The 17,882-nt window shown below is 45.2% G+C and overlaps 1 protein-coding gene across 5 annotated transcripts; it reads left to right on the forward strand.

Annotated features, from left to right (window-relative positions):
* Positions 1-1,335: 1,335 nt before the first annotated feature.
* Positions 1,336-17,465, forward strand: LOC147881625 (bZIP transcription factor 68-like). 5 transcript variants are annotated; one of them, XR_015543950.1, is made up of 14 exons: positions 1,336-1,593; positions 1,864-1,966; positions 2,066-2,122; positions 2,204-2,305; positions 2,415-2,501; positions 2,599-2,658; positions 2,738-2,907; positions 3,017-3,071; positions 3,171-3,219; positions 3,491-3,792; positions 16,377-16,454; positions 16,582-16,707; positions 16,806-17,076; positions 17,164-17,465. XR_015543950.1 is itself a non-coding variant. In XM_087401691.1 (14 exons), exons 2-13 carry the CDS (start codon positions 1,901-1,903, stop codon positions 16,968-16,970), a joined length of 1,317 nt encoding a protein of 438 aa, XP_087257817.1. In that variant the 5' UTR covers positions 1,336-1,593; positions 1,864-1,900; the 3' UTR covers positions 16,971-17,006; positions 17,171-17,465. The 5 variants fall into 5 exon arrangements, 1 of the variants encoding a protein (XP_087257817.1); XR_015543952.1 differs by having other exon boundaries at positions 17,171-17,465; XR_015543953.1 differs by having other exon boundaries at positions 2,072-2,122.
* The last annotated feature ends 417 nt before the right edge of the window (positions 17,466-17,882 follow it).

Genomic DNA, 17,882 nt, shown 5'->3' on the forward strand with positions numbered 1-17,882 from the left:
TCTTGTATGTGGTCACCCTCTAAGCTCATGTACATCCAATCACGTGCTTAGCTCCTCGTAGTAGGGATGAGGCCAACAATGCAACCTATTAGTGCTCTAGCTTAGAGGGACTGAATTGTTGTCTTCAATTGCTACTTGCCTTCTAGCAAAAGAAGAGCCTAGACTGCTGCCAGAGTGGAGGGAGCGACCATGAGAGCCCTCTGGCCACACCCCAAAAAGGTCACCAACCAAAAAGAGAACCCCAAGAAAACAAACAAAGAACTTCCCTTGCTAGTTGAGGGAGGAGAGTTGAGAAGGGGTGATAAGGGAACGAAATGAAGCAAAGGAGGGCTGTTGTGTGTAGCCCATAAAGGGAAAAAGGTGGAAAGGGGAAAGGTGCAAAACAAGTACCAACCCCAAGACCTCAATAATGGATTAGAATAGAGAAACTACTTGAAAGTCATAGCTGAGGCCCCTTAGTCAAGGGAGCAACCTCCAATGGGGAGCTGCCCACAAGGACAAAGGGGAACGGTCCCACATAGAGGAGAAAGAGGCAGGGGAGTTGCAATGTACTAACTAGGGCTGGTGAGCAGTGGCATCAAAAGAAGACATGTACATGAATTGCTTAGCTCAAATAGAGAAAGAAGATATGGCCATGAGTGGCTAGCATACAATGACATTTTGTATGAGTCCTCAACTCCCCTTGTTAGCTATAGCTATAGCCATAAGCCTTAGCAAAAAGCATGCCGCAAGGTGGTGGCTGATTGCTTGGCCTCGTATGGGAGTTGAGGGTACGAGAGGCATGATGAGGTTAATGACTTCCTCCATGCAAAAGGCTGTCTTTGCAAGGTTGAGGAGGGTGATTTAGTTGTCAGTGTCCATCTCATGTCACATGAAACGATGGTGCTATCCATGAGGTCAATATGTCCTCCCCCATCTGTTGATGGTTGAAAATCGACATGGTCTTCGTGACTAGTCCAGTGTTCACTTTGGGTTACCAATACAAAAACCTTCAACTCCAAAATTTATAAGGTTTTTTCACGAAATATGACTAAAAGGGCCTCAAAATTACAAATTCAAAAACCTTCTCCCCCAAAATTTCAAGGTTTTGTTTCTGGATTTAACAATTCACGTGACATGAAACCTCGGTATTTGGTGAACACTATTGACACTGGTCAGAAATCAACGAAGCCGATTCTCTAGGCGTAAAGGCCGCCGATGGTCAGATTCACCGGTGTTGATGGCCACGGGGGAGTGTGTGATGCGTTGCATTGGTGAGAGGGGAGTGTGTGTGTGTGAGTGTGAGTGTGTGTGTTGTGAGGGCGTGAAGTTGGGAGAGACGAAAAGTGCCCACATTCCTCGGATCATGACACACCCCTTGCCGTTGTTCTCCCTCATCTTCTCTCCATTCTAACTATGCCCCCTTTCACCTCGCCATGTCCTCTCACCCATCAGCTCTGATGCCTCTCCTCCATCCCTGCTCACTCCGTCAGCCCCGTTGCCCTGCTTTGTCACTTCCCGCCTCGCTCACCAGTGGCCCAAAGAAGCAACGCTTTCTGGCTTCCCTTTGCGCTACTGCAGCCTCGTTGCCTGGATCACCCGAGAAACTACAGGGTATTTTCTCTCTTGTTTCATTTCGCCATGGCAACGTGGTCTTCCTACATGAAAGGAGATGTTCTGAGCTGTTTGCAGATGTGACCGTGAGATAGCTTCGAGCACTGTTTTGCGTTGTTCTTTACTAGTGGAGAATTGTCAATGAAAAGAAGGAGAAACTAGCGCGAGAGAGCGAGAGAGAGAGAGAGATTTGGGCTCTCGCGCAGTTGAGCTGGACTGTTTGTTCATCTTATTAAGTTACATCTATTGGTCATCGTCCTCGAATGCTAGGTTTGAGAACCCACGGGTTCGGCGTCTCCTGAGTTTCATGTCAGACATGGGCGCAGGAGAGATGGGTACTCCGACGAAAACTACAAAGGCGTCTATTCCGCAGGTACGTTTTTTTTTCCGGATCTGTTTTATGAAACCGCCCCCAGAAGCCATTCCGGGGGAAGCCTTTCGAGCTCCTTCTTACTCTTCCGTTTATGGGCAGGAGCAGCCTCCTAGCACTACGCCGATGTCATACCCAGAGTGGGCAGCCGCTTTCCAGGTCGGTTTGGCACAAGCCTTAGTGACTGCTCTTAACGTCTGTTACATGCAATGAAATTGACGTAGTATGTGATGTGGTCAGGCCTATTACAGCACAGGAACAACGCCTCTGCCGCCTCCTGGTTTCTTCCCCTCCACAGTAGGCTCCGGCCCACAACCTCATCCATACATGTGGGGAGCTCAGGTGAAAGTCTCAACAGTTCGCCTGGCCAGTTTTAGACTCTACTAATCATTCAGGGAGCATTGCTATCCCCTTGATGATACTTCTCTGACCATTTTCTCTTAATGATCAGCCTTTAATGCCTCCTTATGGAACGCCACCTCCTTATGCAGCCATGTATCCTCACGGAGGGATTTATGCTCATCCTTCCATGCCACCGGTCAGTGTTTACCTTGTTGTTGAGCTGATACTTAAGACGCAATAGGGCTTGTGAATTCTGGAAATTAAGCTCTTTTTACATTGTTTTCCTGAAACAGGGAACTCATCCGTACAGTCCGTATGCCCTTGCTGCAGGAAACACTAGTGAAGCCCAAGGGGTACACGTTTGCTATAGTTGAAAAAGGCAGTTAGTTACTGTCGTGAATAATTTCTGACTGCTTGCCATCCCTTGTGCAGGCTGCCACATCTGCAGGCACCGATGCAGAGGGGAAGTCTGCAGATGGAAAAACCAGGAGTCCTATGAAAAGGTCTAAAGGAAGCTTGGGAAGTCTCGGGATGCTTACAGGGAAGGGGAGTGATGGGGGGAAAGGAAATTCCGGATCTATGAATGGGGTTGTCTCACAAAGGTTTGCCTGGACACTGACCATCAAATTTTGAATACGTTGTCCTGTGGCTTCAGTATCGTAGGCATCAGATGCTGTTTTCCAATTGGCTGACTCTCTTCTAATTTTATAGTGGTGATAGTGGGAGTGAAGGCTCAACAGAAGGGAGTGATGGGAACTCTCACAGTGTAAGGCTTGCTCAGTATTTTGGTTCCCCTGTTAATCTAAGAAATTGAGCTCACCACAAATTCAGCTGAAATCAAATATTACATATGTGGGCGCGCCAGGGTTCACGGGGAGTCCGGAAAGGCAGTTTTGATCAGGCCACTTCAGAAGGTATAGTTTTTGAAGCAAGAAAGGTTGCAACTTGTATTTCTAACATGTGATTTGGCCTTAGTCAGTGCTCTTCAAGTTACTGTGAATGTACTTTTGTGGTCCCTTCACGTCAAATCAGGCACCCTATATTCTTTCACAGTCCTCAGCTGAAATGGATGTGTTTTTTGGCATCAGCCCATTTATTTTTTTGGTAGACAATAATGACCCTCTCGCTCCCTTGTCCCCCTTCCTCTTTCTGTATGGCTTTTGATATGGCGTCTGTCTTTTGCAGCTCCAATATCTCATGTGGTAAGCTCAACTCCGTATGGAAGCGCACAAGATTTAAACCATGCTACTCTGAGCTACCCTGTGGCTGCCATGCCAATCTCCATAGCTGGTAAGCAGGTTGTGGGTGCTGGGCCGCTCACAAATCTGAACATTGGCATGGATTATTGGAGCGGAGGAACACCTGGTGTACTGGCCACCAGTCGGGGTAAGCGGGGTTCAGTAGCTGCAACCACATCTGCAATGATTCCGTCAACCAATATGATGGGTCCTGCCCGAGATGGAGTACCTCAAGAGCTCTGGTTGCAGGTCCTCTCTCTCTCTCTCTCTCTCTCTCTCTCTCTCCACACACTTTTTTTGGTGAATTTCTCTACACACACCCCCCAACCCACCCACTGATCCACCCACCGAACGCAACACATACATGACACACATGCATACACTCTAAAGCCCCCTAGATTATACTATCTTAATGCGGGCCAATGCGTTGGAATAGGATTTGATGCTATTCCATGTACATATTTATGGGATTGCTTGCTTTCTCTCTCTCTCTCTCTCTCTCTCTCTCTCTCTCTCTCTTAGGTGCCCAATATACTATGAGATCAAAGGCCGATACCCACTGCCTTTTCACACTGCCTTTTCAGAGATGGCTTCAGCTCTCTACCCAGTCTTGTATCCTACCCAAACTAGAGATGCTTGGCAGTCTTTATTCATGATGCCATACGGCACAGAGCGCGATTGCTCAGGGCCCACAAGGAGATCCCGACACACAAATAGACTCCACTCCGAGCATGATTGCTAAATTTGTCCAGCCAGACAGTATTGATCAGCAAGGCTCACAGAGGTGGCGATCGCGAGGACCCGAGCAAGAGTAGATTCAGTAGCACATTGAGGCACGCTAGGGGACCTCACTATCATGCTCACTAGGTCAGACACACAACCTAGAGAAGTGACTGTGGCACTTGTTCGCTGCGGAGCTACAGCCAAGAGACGTCAGCGGATTGTACCTTCCACAGCCACCAGCGCTCTATCACAGGGTTTCCGCCACCACTGCAGCCTCGCACACCGTCAAACTTCTCTTAGGGCTGGCACTCTTGCTGGCCTCTACTCTCGTATTGTCCACCGACGCCATTATGGGCATGACTATGGATTATGGACTTTGCATTCGACCTGCCCTATCAGCTAGATTTAGCTGCTCGTTTGGGAAATACTAAAATGAAATCGTTTAGTCTTCACAAGCAGTTGTAGATTGAATGAAGAGATTTTGGACTACTTTTTGATTAGCCTTCTCCTTTAGTGCTAGCCTTCGTCATGGCTGAGTCTGCCTTCACCTCCGGAGTGCCGACAGAAACTCATTAGGAAGACTTTGTATAAATGGATGCTCAAGTACGTGTGGGTGTATGGAGTTGTATGTGTGAGAGCATATGTTTATACTATCGTCTACACCACTATGACATCCCCATTGACGTCATCAACTCCCAACAGTGAGCTAGTCCCTGCTATGCGTGATGGAGTTTAGGTTTTCAACCTTATGAGTGACTATCATGAGATTGAAATTGCACCATGTTGTGTTTTTAGAGGATGAGTTTGGGCATGTTCTTGTATTCATCTAGATTTACACTTGCATTCGATTTGGGTGTTGACGCTAGGCTAGTGGCTCCACCCATCAGTTCACTGTATTAGTGTTAGAAGGTCATTGCCCCACTTGTGAGCCCCCAATTTGAGGGGACAAGGAGGCAGAAGACCATAGGGGGTAGGGGAAGGTAAAAAGGCAGCAGACCTACCTGGCAGGGAACCCGCGTTGCAGCAAGAAGATGGCGTGGCATCCTAGGCGCCGGGAGCTGCAACAGCAGCCCATAGGCAGGGCTTATGGGCCCTTATATAGGCCAGGCCCAAGCCGGCCTGATCAGCCAGCAAAGGCCGACCAGTCTGGTCGGTTGGTGGGCTGGCAGGTCGATGCATTGGGCAGGGAGCCGACTCCCTGGTCGGCTAGTTTGAGGGGGCCTAGCCTATCCTATAAAAAGCCCCCATTCCCCCCTTCATTCCTCATCACCTGCACAGACTGCCTTGCACACAGGCAAGCTCACAGGGAGAGGAATAGGCTCAGCATCATTGACAGCATCTCGGGCTGTTTGTACACACTCTTCCTTGAGCTTTTGTTTACCCACTTTTGTGGAGGAATATATCTGAGTTTCTGTCCTACTCTCTGTCAGTTTTTCTGAGTGTTGTATGAGCTAGATAGGAAGTGAGGTGTGAGTGATTCTATCCTCTTTCCAACATGGTATCAGAGCTAGGTTCACAGCTCTAGATAGGAGTACCTCTGCTAGAAGGTGACTCCAATCGACACTCAGGTTTGCTGCGTGGTCAAGTTCCCCGCTGTAAATTCAGTTTACTGTTCTTTATTACAGCAAGGATGGAGGAAAAAAATTCTACTGTTGCCTCTTCAGCCCCTTCTCTTCCTTCCTCCTCCAGATTCCTCTCATTCACAATCCCGAACTTCAGAGAGTCAGGGAAGCTAGACGGGTCGAACTACCCGATCTGGAAAATGAAAATCCGAGCCATCTTGTGGCCCAGAAGTTGCCCGGAAGTTGTGGAAGCTAATGACGGGGGTGGAGGCAAAACCAGAAGACTTGTTGGACAACAAGGGGAAGATTCTCATTCCAGTGGATGGTTCATGAAGAGCTTGAGAATTGGGAAGAGAGAGATGCCCACTCCCTAGCATTAATCATTGGGACCACGGCGGACTATGTTCTTCCGCACATCCAGGTACCCGAGACGTCTGTAGAGGCATGGACTATCTTGAAGGATTTGTATGAAATGGACAATACATCTCAAATTCTGATGCTCCAACACCAACTGTACAATCTGGACATGAATGAGGCTGACAATGTTCATGACCATCTGACAAAAGTCAAGATGGTAAGGGACCAGCTCACGGCAGTTGGTGAGAAGGTAGATTTAAGTCAACTGGCACTGTTGATCTTACACAAACTACCTCAAAGCTTTAAGAGTTTCGTGACTACGGTCACTATAGGGCAGAGGACCAAGCCTCTCAGGAAGAGGCTGGGGAAAAAAGTGTTTACGCAATCTTAAATGCATTGAATGTGTAATGTGCGTAGGGGCAAGTGAAATAATGCATATCCCATTAGAGGGGTATATGGTGCATTTAGGAGGCACCTTAAATTGACGACATGTGGCATACTAGATCCATCTAGGGAATTGGGGCTTGGTGGATTTTGCAAGTTGGAGCTATTCACGTGTGTAGATTTTCCGTGAGAGCTTGCGATCACCGAGATAAGGCTAGGAGAATAATTTGTGCGCCTGCACCGTGATTCATCGTAGACTTAGGCATAATGGAACAGGTTATAGAAAAGGAAACGTAATATTTTGGTATCAGAGCCTGGTTATAAGAAAAGAGGGATGATGGTGTGGATGAACGATGCGCGAAACATCAGGCTGTGCTGAATTTTGGTTGGTGAGGCTGTGGTTCGGCTTCTTCGTTTAGCCTTAGCAAGCTACAGCCGTGAAGCCATTAGAGGAACAAGTCGAGGCTTGCTACAAGCCTTTCAACTACGAGGACTATATCAACTTCAGAGTTACTAGCTGCGCAGGCCTCGACGCCCTCAGCCTCTATATAAGAATCTTTGTGGTCTGTAGCTACTACGGAGCAAGGACGATGAGTAGAGAGTAGTTAAGCCCGGGCTGATGCCTTCGTCATGAACGTGGGCGTTACGATTTGATTTGTTCTTGATCGCGCACATACTGGGAGAAGCTTGTGTCTTGTGATCGAATTACATAGCGTCTCCGTAGTGTACGTTTGGAAAGAAGATCCGGGTGTTAGGCGAGAAGAAAGGAACCGAGGCGCGATTTAAATTGGAACATGCCAAGCGAGTATAGCGTGTGAGCAGGAGTTCAAGTTTGTGAAGACCGCCATAGCGTTTACTTGTGAGCGGCTGATTTTAGTCAGTATCAATCAATCGCAACGATCAATTGCTCAGTAATAAATTGACCATGAGGATTTCATAGTTGAGGTTAAAGGAAACTTTTCCCCAAGGTACAGGAACTCGCGCCACCACATTAGCCTTCGATTGCAATTCACTATGTTTGCAAGAACCTGTAACGTGAGATTCAAAAGAGCAAATTCACAATAGTACCTGTTTATATGCCGAGTTATGGGGGCTCAAGGGTCTCAAGATACAAACGATGCTGGAGTGACCAGGGGGTTCTCTATGCCTTTCAAGTTTTGTTGTGGTATATGCTAGCTTATTTGCCCTCGGTGTTTGAGTTATTTGAGATTGCAGATATTTCCCTAGTATAGGGAAAAGATATTCATCTTGGTTCTCAGCTATTTTCAATTGATGGTTACACCTCTTTAGACACCTTTTGTGGTTATGAGATTGAAAAACAATTTGTAAATATAGTTTTAGGCGGTGTTTTATTTATTTTATTAAAAAAAACACCCATCGACCTAAATAGAAGTAGAAGAAGAAGCTTCTAGGGTGGATCCCGTAGAATCGGGAGTCTGGCCGACCCTGCAGGTGTCACGCCCAGCAGGCCATACACTATTTGGTAGAATTGCATTATTGAAGGATGCCTTGCAACAAATTTTAGCGCAACAGTTACAAGCAAATGTAGGATAATCTGAGCTCAGGAAAATGGTTCATAGTATGTCTACTAGACCATCTTGTGAAGAGAAAGGTAAAGCTCCAATGGAGCCTAAATCTAGTGTTCATACGGTCGAGCCTAGGAGGGCTAAGGTGCCTAATATTGCCAATTATAGGTGAGAAAAGTATTCTGGTCGGATGTCTGACTGTAGTTCCGATATCATAGAGACCTGGTTACACAAATGGGACGAGGCCTTCGCCATTTGTGAAATTAGAAATGATATGAAGAAAATCCGCGAGGCCACCCATATGTTAATGAGGCAGCGGATCGGTGGTGGATAAAACAGCAGAAAGATGGAGTGGCATCCACTACTTGGGAGGGGTTTTAAAAAGAATTTAGAAAACACTTCCTACCTCCTGACGAAGCATCTCGAGCTTGGGATCAGTATCGAAACCTTCGTCAGAGAAATTTATCAGTGGCGGAATACACTGATAAGTTCAGAGAAAGTGTAATTAAAGTTTATGAACCTCTACCTCAGTCAATCCAGGTAAAAGATTTTATCTTTGGACTGAATGATCGGATCAAAATGGAAGTTCGGGCTAAGTATGCGAATACGCTAGATGAAGCAATTGCCATAGCGAAGAAGCGGAGGTACGAAGACAACTCGAAGAATACCTCAAGCTGGGGCAGATTCAACCCAGTTTCTCACCTTTTGCTTCGCCAGTGATATTAAAGAAAAAAGAAAGATGATACTTTTCTCCTCTGTATAGATTACAGAGCATTGAATAATATCACTATTAAGCACATGTATCTGATGGCTCGGATCGATGATTTGCTAGATGCGTTACACGGGGCCGTAATTTTAAGTAAGATAGCTCTTAAATGTGGCTACCATCAGATCCGCATTAGAGCCGAGGATGTGCATAAAACCACTTTTAGAAGCATGTTTGGACATTATGAGTTTTTGGTAATGCCGTTTGGACTTACCAATGCTCCAGCTACATTCGTCATGCTTATGAACGATTTACTACATCCGTATATCGGGAAGTTTGTAGTACATTTTATTGACGATATTCTTGTGTTCAGCAAAAGTATTGCTGAGCATCACGAACACTTAAGAATAGTGTTCAATACTTTGAGGAAAGCCAGTCTTTATGTAAATAAAAAGAAAACTGTATTGTGTATGGTAAGACTTGAATATTTAGGGTTCATTATTACTCTTGAGGGGGTAGAAATGAATTCAAAGAAAGTGGTGTTGGGATAAGTATGATCAAGGGCTTGCTCTATGGTGCATGTATGCATCTAGGGGAGTCACATGTGTGTTTGTGTGTGTTGTAAAGGCACAGCAAGTGCTATGATGTATCTAGTGTGTGACCTAAGTGATGATGTAAGACAAAGGCAATCCCACTGATGTAGGGATTGATTCCCACTGATGTAGGGGCTGATTGCCACTTATGTGGGGAAGGTATTACCTTCTCCCCCTTTCTATAAGAGAGAGACCTCTCTCTCACAATCATAATAGAGAACAACATATTGCTTTCATTGTGCTCTCACACCTCTTACAAGATGCATCTATTCTATCCTACGGGATTCTACAAGTGGCTGCGATACTGACTTGGCCTATCCCTTAGAGTTTGACCGCTTTGCGATCATTCTTGGGATTTGTCCAATTTTATCGAAGGCATATCAAAGGATATTCCGAAATAGTATCGCCATTGACTGATCTGACCTTAGATAAAATACCTTTTATATGGGGACAGAATCAACAGGAAAGTTTTAACACCATAAAACAAGCTGCGGTCTCAGGACCAGTGTTAAAAATAGTTGATCCCCAGAAACCGTTTTTCCTTGAAACCGATACAAGTGGCATTGCGGTAGGAGCAGTTCTCCTCCAAGAGGGAACGCCAGTAGCCTTTGAAAGCAAGAAGCTTTCTCCTTCTCAACGAAATTGGCCAACTCATGAATTAGAGTTGTATGCTGTGGTCCATGCTCTGAAAACATGGAGACATTATTTGTATGGGTCAGAGTTTTATGTTGATGTCGATCATGATACTTTGAAACATATTTGTAAACAACCTGACTTGAGAGGCCGCCAAGCTAGGTGGGCAGAACTCATGCAGGAGTTTAACTTGACGATTCAGTACCGAAGAGGGAAGGATAATAAAGTTGCTGATGCATTGTCATGCATTATGCATAATATGAGTTTCACGGTATTATAGAGTGCTCTAATGACCGAGATTAGAGAAACTCAAAAGGTGGACGAGTTTGTCGAGAGCCTTTGACCTAAGGCTCATGTATTCACATCCGAGGAAAAGGATAACCTGGCATCCAAAAAAGGCCAAACTTATGCAAGATATACCATAAGAGATGGTATGCTGAAAAGAGATGGCAAGGTAGTAGTACCTAATCAAAATGATCTCAGGTAGAGAGTCATTCAACAATGCCATGATAGCCCATGTGTGGGACTTCCAGGAGTCGAGAAAACATATGATCTCGTGAAGCGAGATTTCTTTTGGCCAAAAATGAAAAAACATATTCATGAATATGTGACACGTTTTTCGTGTCAAGTAAGTAAGGCAGAGCAGGTGAAGCCACCCAAACTTTTACAGCGTTTGGAAATACCACTAGGTAGGTGGGAGAGCATTTCCATGGACTTTATTGTAGGTCTGCATACGACACAAGGTGGATATGATTCTATCCTTGTGATAGTTGATCGCCTTACCAAGATGGCTCACTTCATTCCAACTAGAGAGTCGGTTAGTGCCCCACAAGTGGCGGATTTGTTTATTAAACATATATTTCGTTTGCATGGATTACCCAAATCCATAGTGTCAGGCAGGGATGTCAAATTTACTAGTCATTTTTGGACTGCAGTGTTTGAGACACTAAGGACTGAGTTGGGAATGAGTAGTGGGGATCATCCAGAAACAGATGGTTAGACGGAAAGAATCAATCAAAATTTAGAGGATATGCTTAGAGCATATGTGTCATTGAGGCAACATACATGGGACAAGTTGTTGCCACAGTTAGAATTTGCCTACAATGATAGAAAACATTCCTCTACAGGGTTCAGTCTGTTTGAGCTGAACTATGGTTATAGACCAGTGAATCCAACTACAGTTGGAGTACCTCAAAAAGTGCCTAGTGCCGCGAACTTTGTGATTCAGATGCGGGAGATGCTAGCACTTGTGAGAGCTAACATCCGCCAAGCTATGGATAGAGCTAAGGCATATGCAGATTAAGGCAGATCTGTTAGAGAATTTAAGGAAGGAGAAAAAGTTTTTCTCAGAGTTCCTTCGCACTCAAGTCTTTGACTGCAGGAGAGTGTGCTAAGTTATCACCCCGATATTGTGGGCCGTGGTTAATTCTAAAAAGAATAGGCAAGGTAACCTATAAATTAGAATTACCACAGGGTTGTAAGGTTCACCCAGTGTTTCATGTTTCTCGTTTAAAGAAAATTTTGCATACAGGTGACTCACTAATCGAGGGTGTTGTTTGGTTTCAGGAGATAGAGGATAATGCAGGACGCAAATCAACAAGAATCCTGGACCGAGAAACAATGCAAGTACCTCTATCAGAAGCTACCTGGGAATCCGTATACCAGTTACGGAGAGTGTTCCCAGAGTTTATCATCGAGGACGCTGATGCCTGAAGAGAGAAGGAATGTTATGCTTAAGCTGAGGGTAACATGACCTCGGAAGGGGCAGTCGACATTTTCCTTTAAATGATCAATGTTTGTATTATATCTATTGGGCTTCATGTAAATGGTCAAAGGGGTTAATGTCAAGGTCCTTGATGAGGGTGACAGGACACGGACTAGATGGGTCTTAAATGCATTGAATGTGTAATGTGTCTAGGGGCAAGTGAAATAATGCATATCCCAAGAGAGGGGTATATGGTGCATTTAGGAGGCACCCTAAATTGAGGACATGTGGCATACTAGATCCATCTAGGGAATTGGGGCTTGGTGGATTTTGCAAGCAGGAGCTATTCATGTGTGTAGATTTTTTGTGAGAGCTTGCGAACATCGAGATAAGGCTGGGAGTATAATTTGTGTGCCTGTACCGTGATTCATCATAGACTTAGGCATAATGGAACAGGTTATAGAAAAGGAAACGTAATATACACGAGGCCTCATCACGGGCCAAGAAGCCGCTCGAGTTGGTTGACGTCAACATCTGCGGCCCAATGTCGACAAATTCATTCGCAGGTTCGTGGTGTTCTCTCTTACTTGTTGATGATTTCAGCCGCATGACATGGGTATTCTGCTTGGCCAATAAATCTCGGGCTTTCGAGAAATTCAAAGACTGGAAGGCCCAAGTAGGGAAGGAGAGCGGGGAGGTAATCAAAGCCTTCCGCACTGATAGAGGGGATAGTTCACTTCTACCGAGTTCAATGGATTCTGGAAGAAGCAAGGGATTAAGAGACAACTCACTACAACTTGCACATCTCAGCGGAATGGAGTTGCTGAGAGGAAGCACAGGACCGTCTGAGAGACAGGGTTGACCATGTTGCGAGGGAGGAATCTCTTGAAAGCCTACTGGGGTGAAGCCGTTCACATCCTCAACAGAACCGAGACCAAGGCTGTTGATGGCAAGACTCCATACGAAGCTTATTATGGTAAGAAGCCCATCACATCTCATTTGAGGGTTTTCGGTTCTAAAGCATTTATGCATGTACACAAAGATGAGCGAACAAAGCTGGATCCCCATAGCCGGAGCTGTATCTTTGTGGGATACAACGAAGAGTCCAAGGCCTACCGCCTATTCGATCCGGACAAGAAGAAGATCCTTATCAGCAGGAATGTGATCTTTGAAGAGACCGAGCCACGGCCTACTGAAGACAGTGTTACCCCCACCCAAAGTCACCATCCACGAGGTGGAGCCGACTGAAGACCCCGAGGAGGAGGAGGAGGATCATGCCATTCCAGAGTCAGTTCCCAAGTCAACTCCATCCAAAGCACCTCCATCTGAGAAGAAGCTACCTCAATGGTATTTGAAGACGTTAGCAGACTCACGGGTCACGGACATTCCCGAGAGCAGTTACAGAGCGCAGCGGTCTTAAAGAAACATGAAGACTTCCTCTGTGAACTTCGCTTTGGTAGCTCAACTCGTGGAGCCCTGCTCCTTCCAAGAAGCGAAGGATGTACCAGAATGGCTAGAAGCCATGAAGGCAGAGATGGATGCCATTTTGAAAAATGACACCTGGGATTTAGTCCCCAAACCAACCAAGCAAAAGGTCATCGGGACTAAATGGGTGTACAAGCTTAGTTCAGTACAAAGCAAGATTGGTGGTGAAAGGCTATGCACAGTCAAAAGGACTTTTGCCCCCACAGCTAGGATGGTGACTATTCGGACGGTCATTGCCTTGGCTGCTCATCACAGTTGGCCTATTTTTCAGATGGACGTCAAGTTTGCATTTTTGAATGGTAACGTGGAGGATGTATATGTGGCACAGTCACCAGGATTTCAGATTCCAGGATCCCCATCAAAAGTCTGCAAATTGAAGAAGGCCTTATACGGGCTGAAACAGGTCACCAGAGCTTGGTACCAGCGGATAGGTGTTTTCTTTCAGAAGATCGGGCTTCAGCGGAGTCCATTAGAGGCAAATCTCTATCTCGACACAGAGGGGGATTTGCAGCTGGTATTGATTCTATATGTGGATGACCTCATCATTACTGGGGAAGATTGCTCAGGTCAAGAGACTTCTTATGGAGGAGTCCAAGATGACTGACTTAGGCATACTTCACTACTTTCTTGGGATTGAGGTGAAGCAGGAAATAGCAGTATCTTTATTTCACAGGAGAAGTATTGCATGGAATTGCTCAAACGCTTTGAGATGGAAAATTGCAAAGCAGCAGTGACTCCCATGGAAACTGGTCTGAAGGTGAGTGTGCGTGATCCATCTCAGACGGTTGATTCATCACTATATTGACGCTTGGTGGGGAGTTTGCTTTACCTCACCAATACCCGATTAGATATTTCCTACGCAGAGGTTTCACGCATGGATGAAGCACATCGAGGTCCACTACCACTTTGTTCAAGAACTCATCGACGAAGAAGTCATAGAGTTGATATACTGCCCGACCGACGACGACATCTCAGATGTCTTCACGAAGGCGCTTCTTAGGGAGCAGTTGGAACACCTCATTCGACGCATGGGGATTGGCCCACAGTTGTGTCATTGAGAGGGGGTGTTAGAAGGTCACTGGCCCACCTGTGAGCCCCCGATTTGAGGGGACAAGGGGGCAGAAGACCATAAGGGTTGGGAGGGGTTGGGAAAGGTAAAAAGGCAGAAGACCTACCTGGCAGGGAACCCGCGCTGCAGCAAGAAGATGGCGCGGCGCCTCTTGGACCTGTACACGGGCGGCGTTGGGAGCTGCAACAGCAGCCCATAAGCAGGGCTTATGGGCCCTTATATAGGCCTGGCCCAAGCCGGCCTGATCAGCCAGATCAGCCAGCAAAGGCCGATCAGTCTGGTCGGGGCTGTTGGGCTGGCAGGTCGGTGCATTGGGCGGGGAGCCGACTCCCTGGTCGGCCAGTTTGAGGGGGCCTAGCCCCTCCTATAAAAATCCCCCTTTCCCCCCTTCATTCCTCATCACCTGCACAGACTGCCTTGCACACAGGCAAGCGCACAGGGAGAGGAATAGGATCAGCATCATTGACAGCATCTTGGGCTGTTTGTACATGCTCTTCCTTGAGCTTTTGTTTACCCACTTTTGTGGAGGAATATATCTGAGTTTCTGTCCTATTTCTCTGTCAGTTTTTCTGAGTGTTGCATGAGCTAGATAGGAAGTGAGGTGTGAGTGATTCTATCCTCTATTTTCAACAATTAGTTTCTTTCAGTCTCATAGACCTTTTTTGGTCTTCCGAAGACTTTTAATAGACTTCTCTCTCCCCCCGGCACATGTGTGCACACACACAGTCAACACAGTCTTTATCTCATATATGATGAAGTAGAGAAATCAGCTGAAGAGGATTATTCTAGGTGAGGTATGAGACACAAAGATGGCAGAAAATGCCTTTAGAGACGAGAGGTAGCAGCCAGGATTAACGTGGGCTCTTAACGGGGCAGGTTTGATTGGATTAAAGTCCTTCGGTGGCATCTTCCAGAGAGTATTTTATTGAGGGGAGCATGCCACTTGGTACCTATTTTCTAGAGATTTTTAATTTCAGGCAAACAGTGAACACAGGATGGACAAATAGCAATCAGAATAGTTTTGAACTATTCTCAAATGGGACTTTGGTCTTTGGAAAGTTCAACTTATTGCTCTAGTGCTACAACTATGTGTGGTGTATTTGACTGCACTTCAAAAAATACTAAAAAATTGAGTGCAACGAAACTTGAACTGGCGTTGGTTGGATTGTGCAAGGGGGGGGGGAGAGAGAGAGAGAGAAAACTCACTCTTTTACTTCTAAGAAGCAAAAATCAGTCCCGAATTTTTAGTAACCTCTCCTTCCTTTCCTTTTTCAACCCTCCCTAATCAATTGAGGGATTTTCTTTTGGGAGTGTCTTGTTTATCTATTAACTCAGATGTGCTTTATGCACCATAATGTGGGCAGTGAGGGGTATTGTTTCTTGAAAATGTAAGAGTGGATGTATTAACTTGTATATTTCTATATTCTGCTATGTTTCCACAGCACTAATGCAACCTTCTTTTGAAAGCTTCATGTCACAAGCTCTGGGTCATTTAGGATATTTTGGGCACAAGGTGACCATGATCATGTTTATGCACATGCATAGTGTCATATTCACAATGTGCATAAAGACTGGATGCATGCATGCACAGGCCTGCACGCAAAGAGTCACCCCCCCTTCCCGAACCCCCTTTCCTTCTTTCCCGCCCCACCACCCACACACATAGATACACACCTACCCTGGGGTTGCATGCACGTGTGTGTGCGCGCTCGCGGAGATGGGATGCCTCTATGTATCAGAAAGATTGCCATGGAGATCTGTTTTCTTCCATCTCTCTCTGATGTGTGTAAGGTGAACACTTCTATCAAATCTTTTTTATTCTACACCATGAGCAATACCAAAAATGAATATCAAATGTGATAATGTCTGAGTTGAAATTTGGTGTTGTGTACACGGCTTATGAGCTCGTGGTTCAATATCCATGGCCATTACCTCATCGCTTGGCTTTCACTGTTAATTTCCCTTTCTAAACAAATCTTTGTGCTTCACATGCTGTCTAGGTCTTGTCTATCCCTTCCTTTTCTTCATTTTTCTTTGGGTGGACCTTTTCAACAACAAATCAGAATTGATTTCTCTCTATCATCATGCAGGATGAGAGAGAATTAAAGAGACAAAGAAGGAAACAGTCCAACAGAGAATCTGCCCGGAGATCTAGGTTGAGAAAGCAGGTGACTGCTGTCATTATACGGGTCATCCTACCAAACTGGAAAAATGAAAGCACGGCCTCATATGGAAGCATCCTTATTTCAAAGAGAATACAACACATTGCTTAAATACTCATTATTGGGGTTTCAGGCTGAATGTGACGATCTTGCGGCAAGGGTGGAGACGCTTACTTCAGAGAATGCATCTTTACGTAGTGAGCTAAATCGTATAACCGAACAATGCAAGAAAATTTCTGAAGAGAACAGTTCTCTGCTGGTAAAATATCCATCTGCCTCTACAAAATTAGTTCCAAAGCTCAAGGCAAATGATGCATGTCTCGTGTTGTATTCTTGATGTGCTTGGTATGCTTGCAGGATCAGTTGCAAATGCAAAGGACTCAGCCTGAGGGGACAGGAGGAGAATCAGCAAAGACTGACACCAATTTTTCCAAGTCAGAAAAACGAGATTTAGAAGAGAGCTTGCAATTGGACAATGAATCCCTTCGAAGAGATAATGAGACACTCAATTGGAACTTCTAATATGGAATATCAAGATTCCCTTGTTTTCATATGGAGGTTAAATTCAGTGGCAAATTTTCCATTTAATATCCAGAAATGATGGAAAATGTCATAGCTCATCAATCAGGTACCTAGGTGATGTCAATGGCTTGCCCTTTTGATCTGTGCAAGGATGAAAACTGATTATGGCATCTTAATTTCCTGCTTGTGAAAGGATTCAGAGCTGGGGAGCTGGTGTATCCACAAAAGGCCTTTTATGGTCTCCAGTCAGACGCTACCTTTCCAAGTCATTGAAGGCACACAGAATGTGTTATTGTGAACAAGCATTGTAATCTAGAGCAGAATAAAAAATTTTCCGTGGAAGCAGAACTGCTCCGGTGGGTGATGTTTCTTTGCTCAAAAGAGCCAAAAACGAGACATCATCTTTGAACACAGGATGGAGAACCCAATATATACTTATAAAGCAGGAGTTGTTGCTAGGAAGAATTTATGTGACACTCATTACAGTAACTAATTATTCCATGTGCATGAGTTTCCAATTGACTTTCCAATCCTTTAGTTTTTTAAATCTTCTAATTATTAAAATTGGAGTATCGATAATAATTTGCTATTGCTTTCGTGTCGTGGATTTATTCCCATGGCTGCATTTTTACAGAATTCACTGCAATTTATAGGACAGTTGTGATAACATTATTTACATTGCATGCCGTTTTGGATGAGGGTACATTGTCTGGTCTAGTGCATGACCAGGTGATTTTTATTGTGGGGCTGAGGGAGGAATTGCAACACATTCCGTAAGGCTGTATTTTGAGCTAAATATGTGAGACCTGATTTTTGTCTATGGGGTAGAAACATGCCCATTGAAGACCTTTCCTGTTTTACAAAGCATGCAAGGTGTGCAGAAGATCTCCAAATCTTTGGATCCTCATGAGG

The sequence above is a fragment of the Dipteris shenzhenensis genome, chromosome 30 (assembly GCF_047967505.1).
Source record: "Dipteris shenzhenensis isolate YYH24624 ecotype China chromosome 30, Dip_SZ_1.0, whole genome shotgun sequence".
Lineage (NCBI taxonomy): Eukaryota > Viridiplantae > Streptophyta > Polypodiopsida > Gleicheniales > Dipteridaceae > Dipteris > Dipteris shenzhenensis.

What these genes read in the sequence shown, in the direction of transcription:
- LOC147881625 (XM_087401691.1), top strand. Translation starts at nt 1,901, where the DNA reads ATGTCAGACATGGGCGCAGGAGAGATGGGTACTCCGACGAAAACTACA. An exon ending in AGTGGGCAGCCGCTTTCCAG is followed by an intron (nt 2,123 to 2,203) that starts GTCGGTTTGGCA and finishes TGATGTGGTCAG; the next exon opens with GCCTATTACAGCACAGGAAC. An exon ending in AATGGGGTTGTCTCACAAAG is followed by an intron (nt 2,908 to 3,016) that starts GTTTGCCTGGAC and finishes CTAATTTTATAG; the next exon opens with TGGTGATAGTGGGAGTGAAG.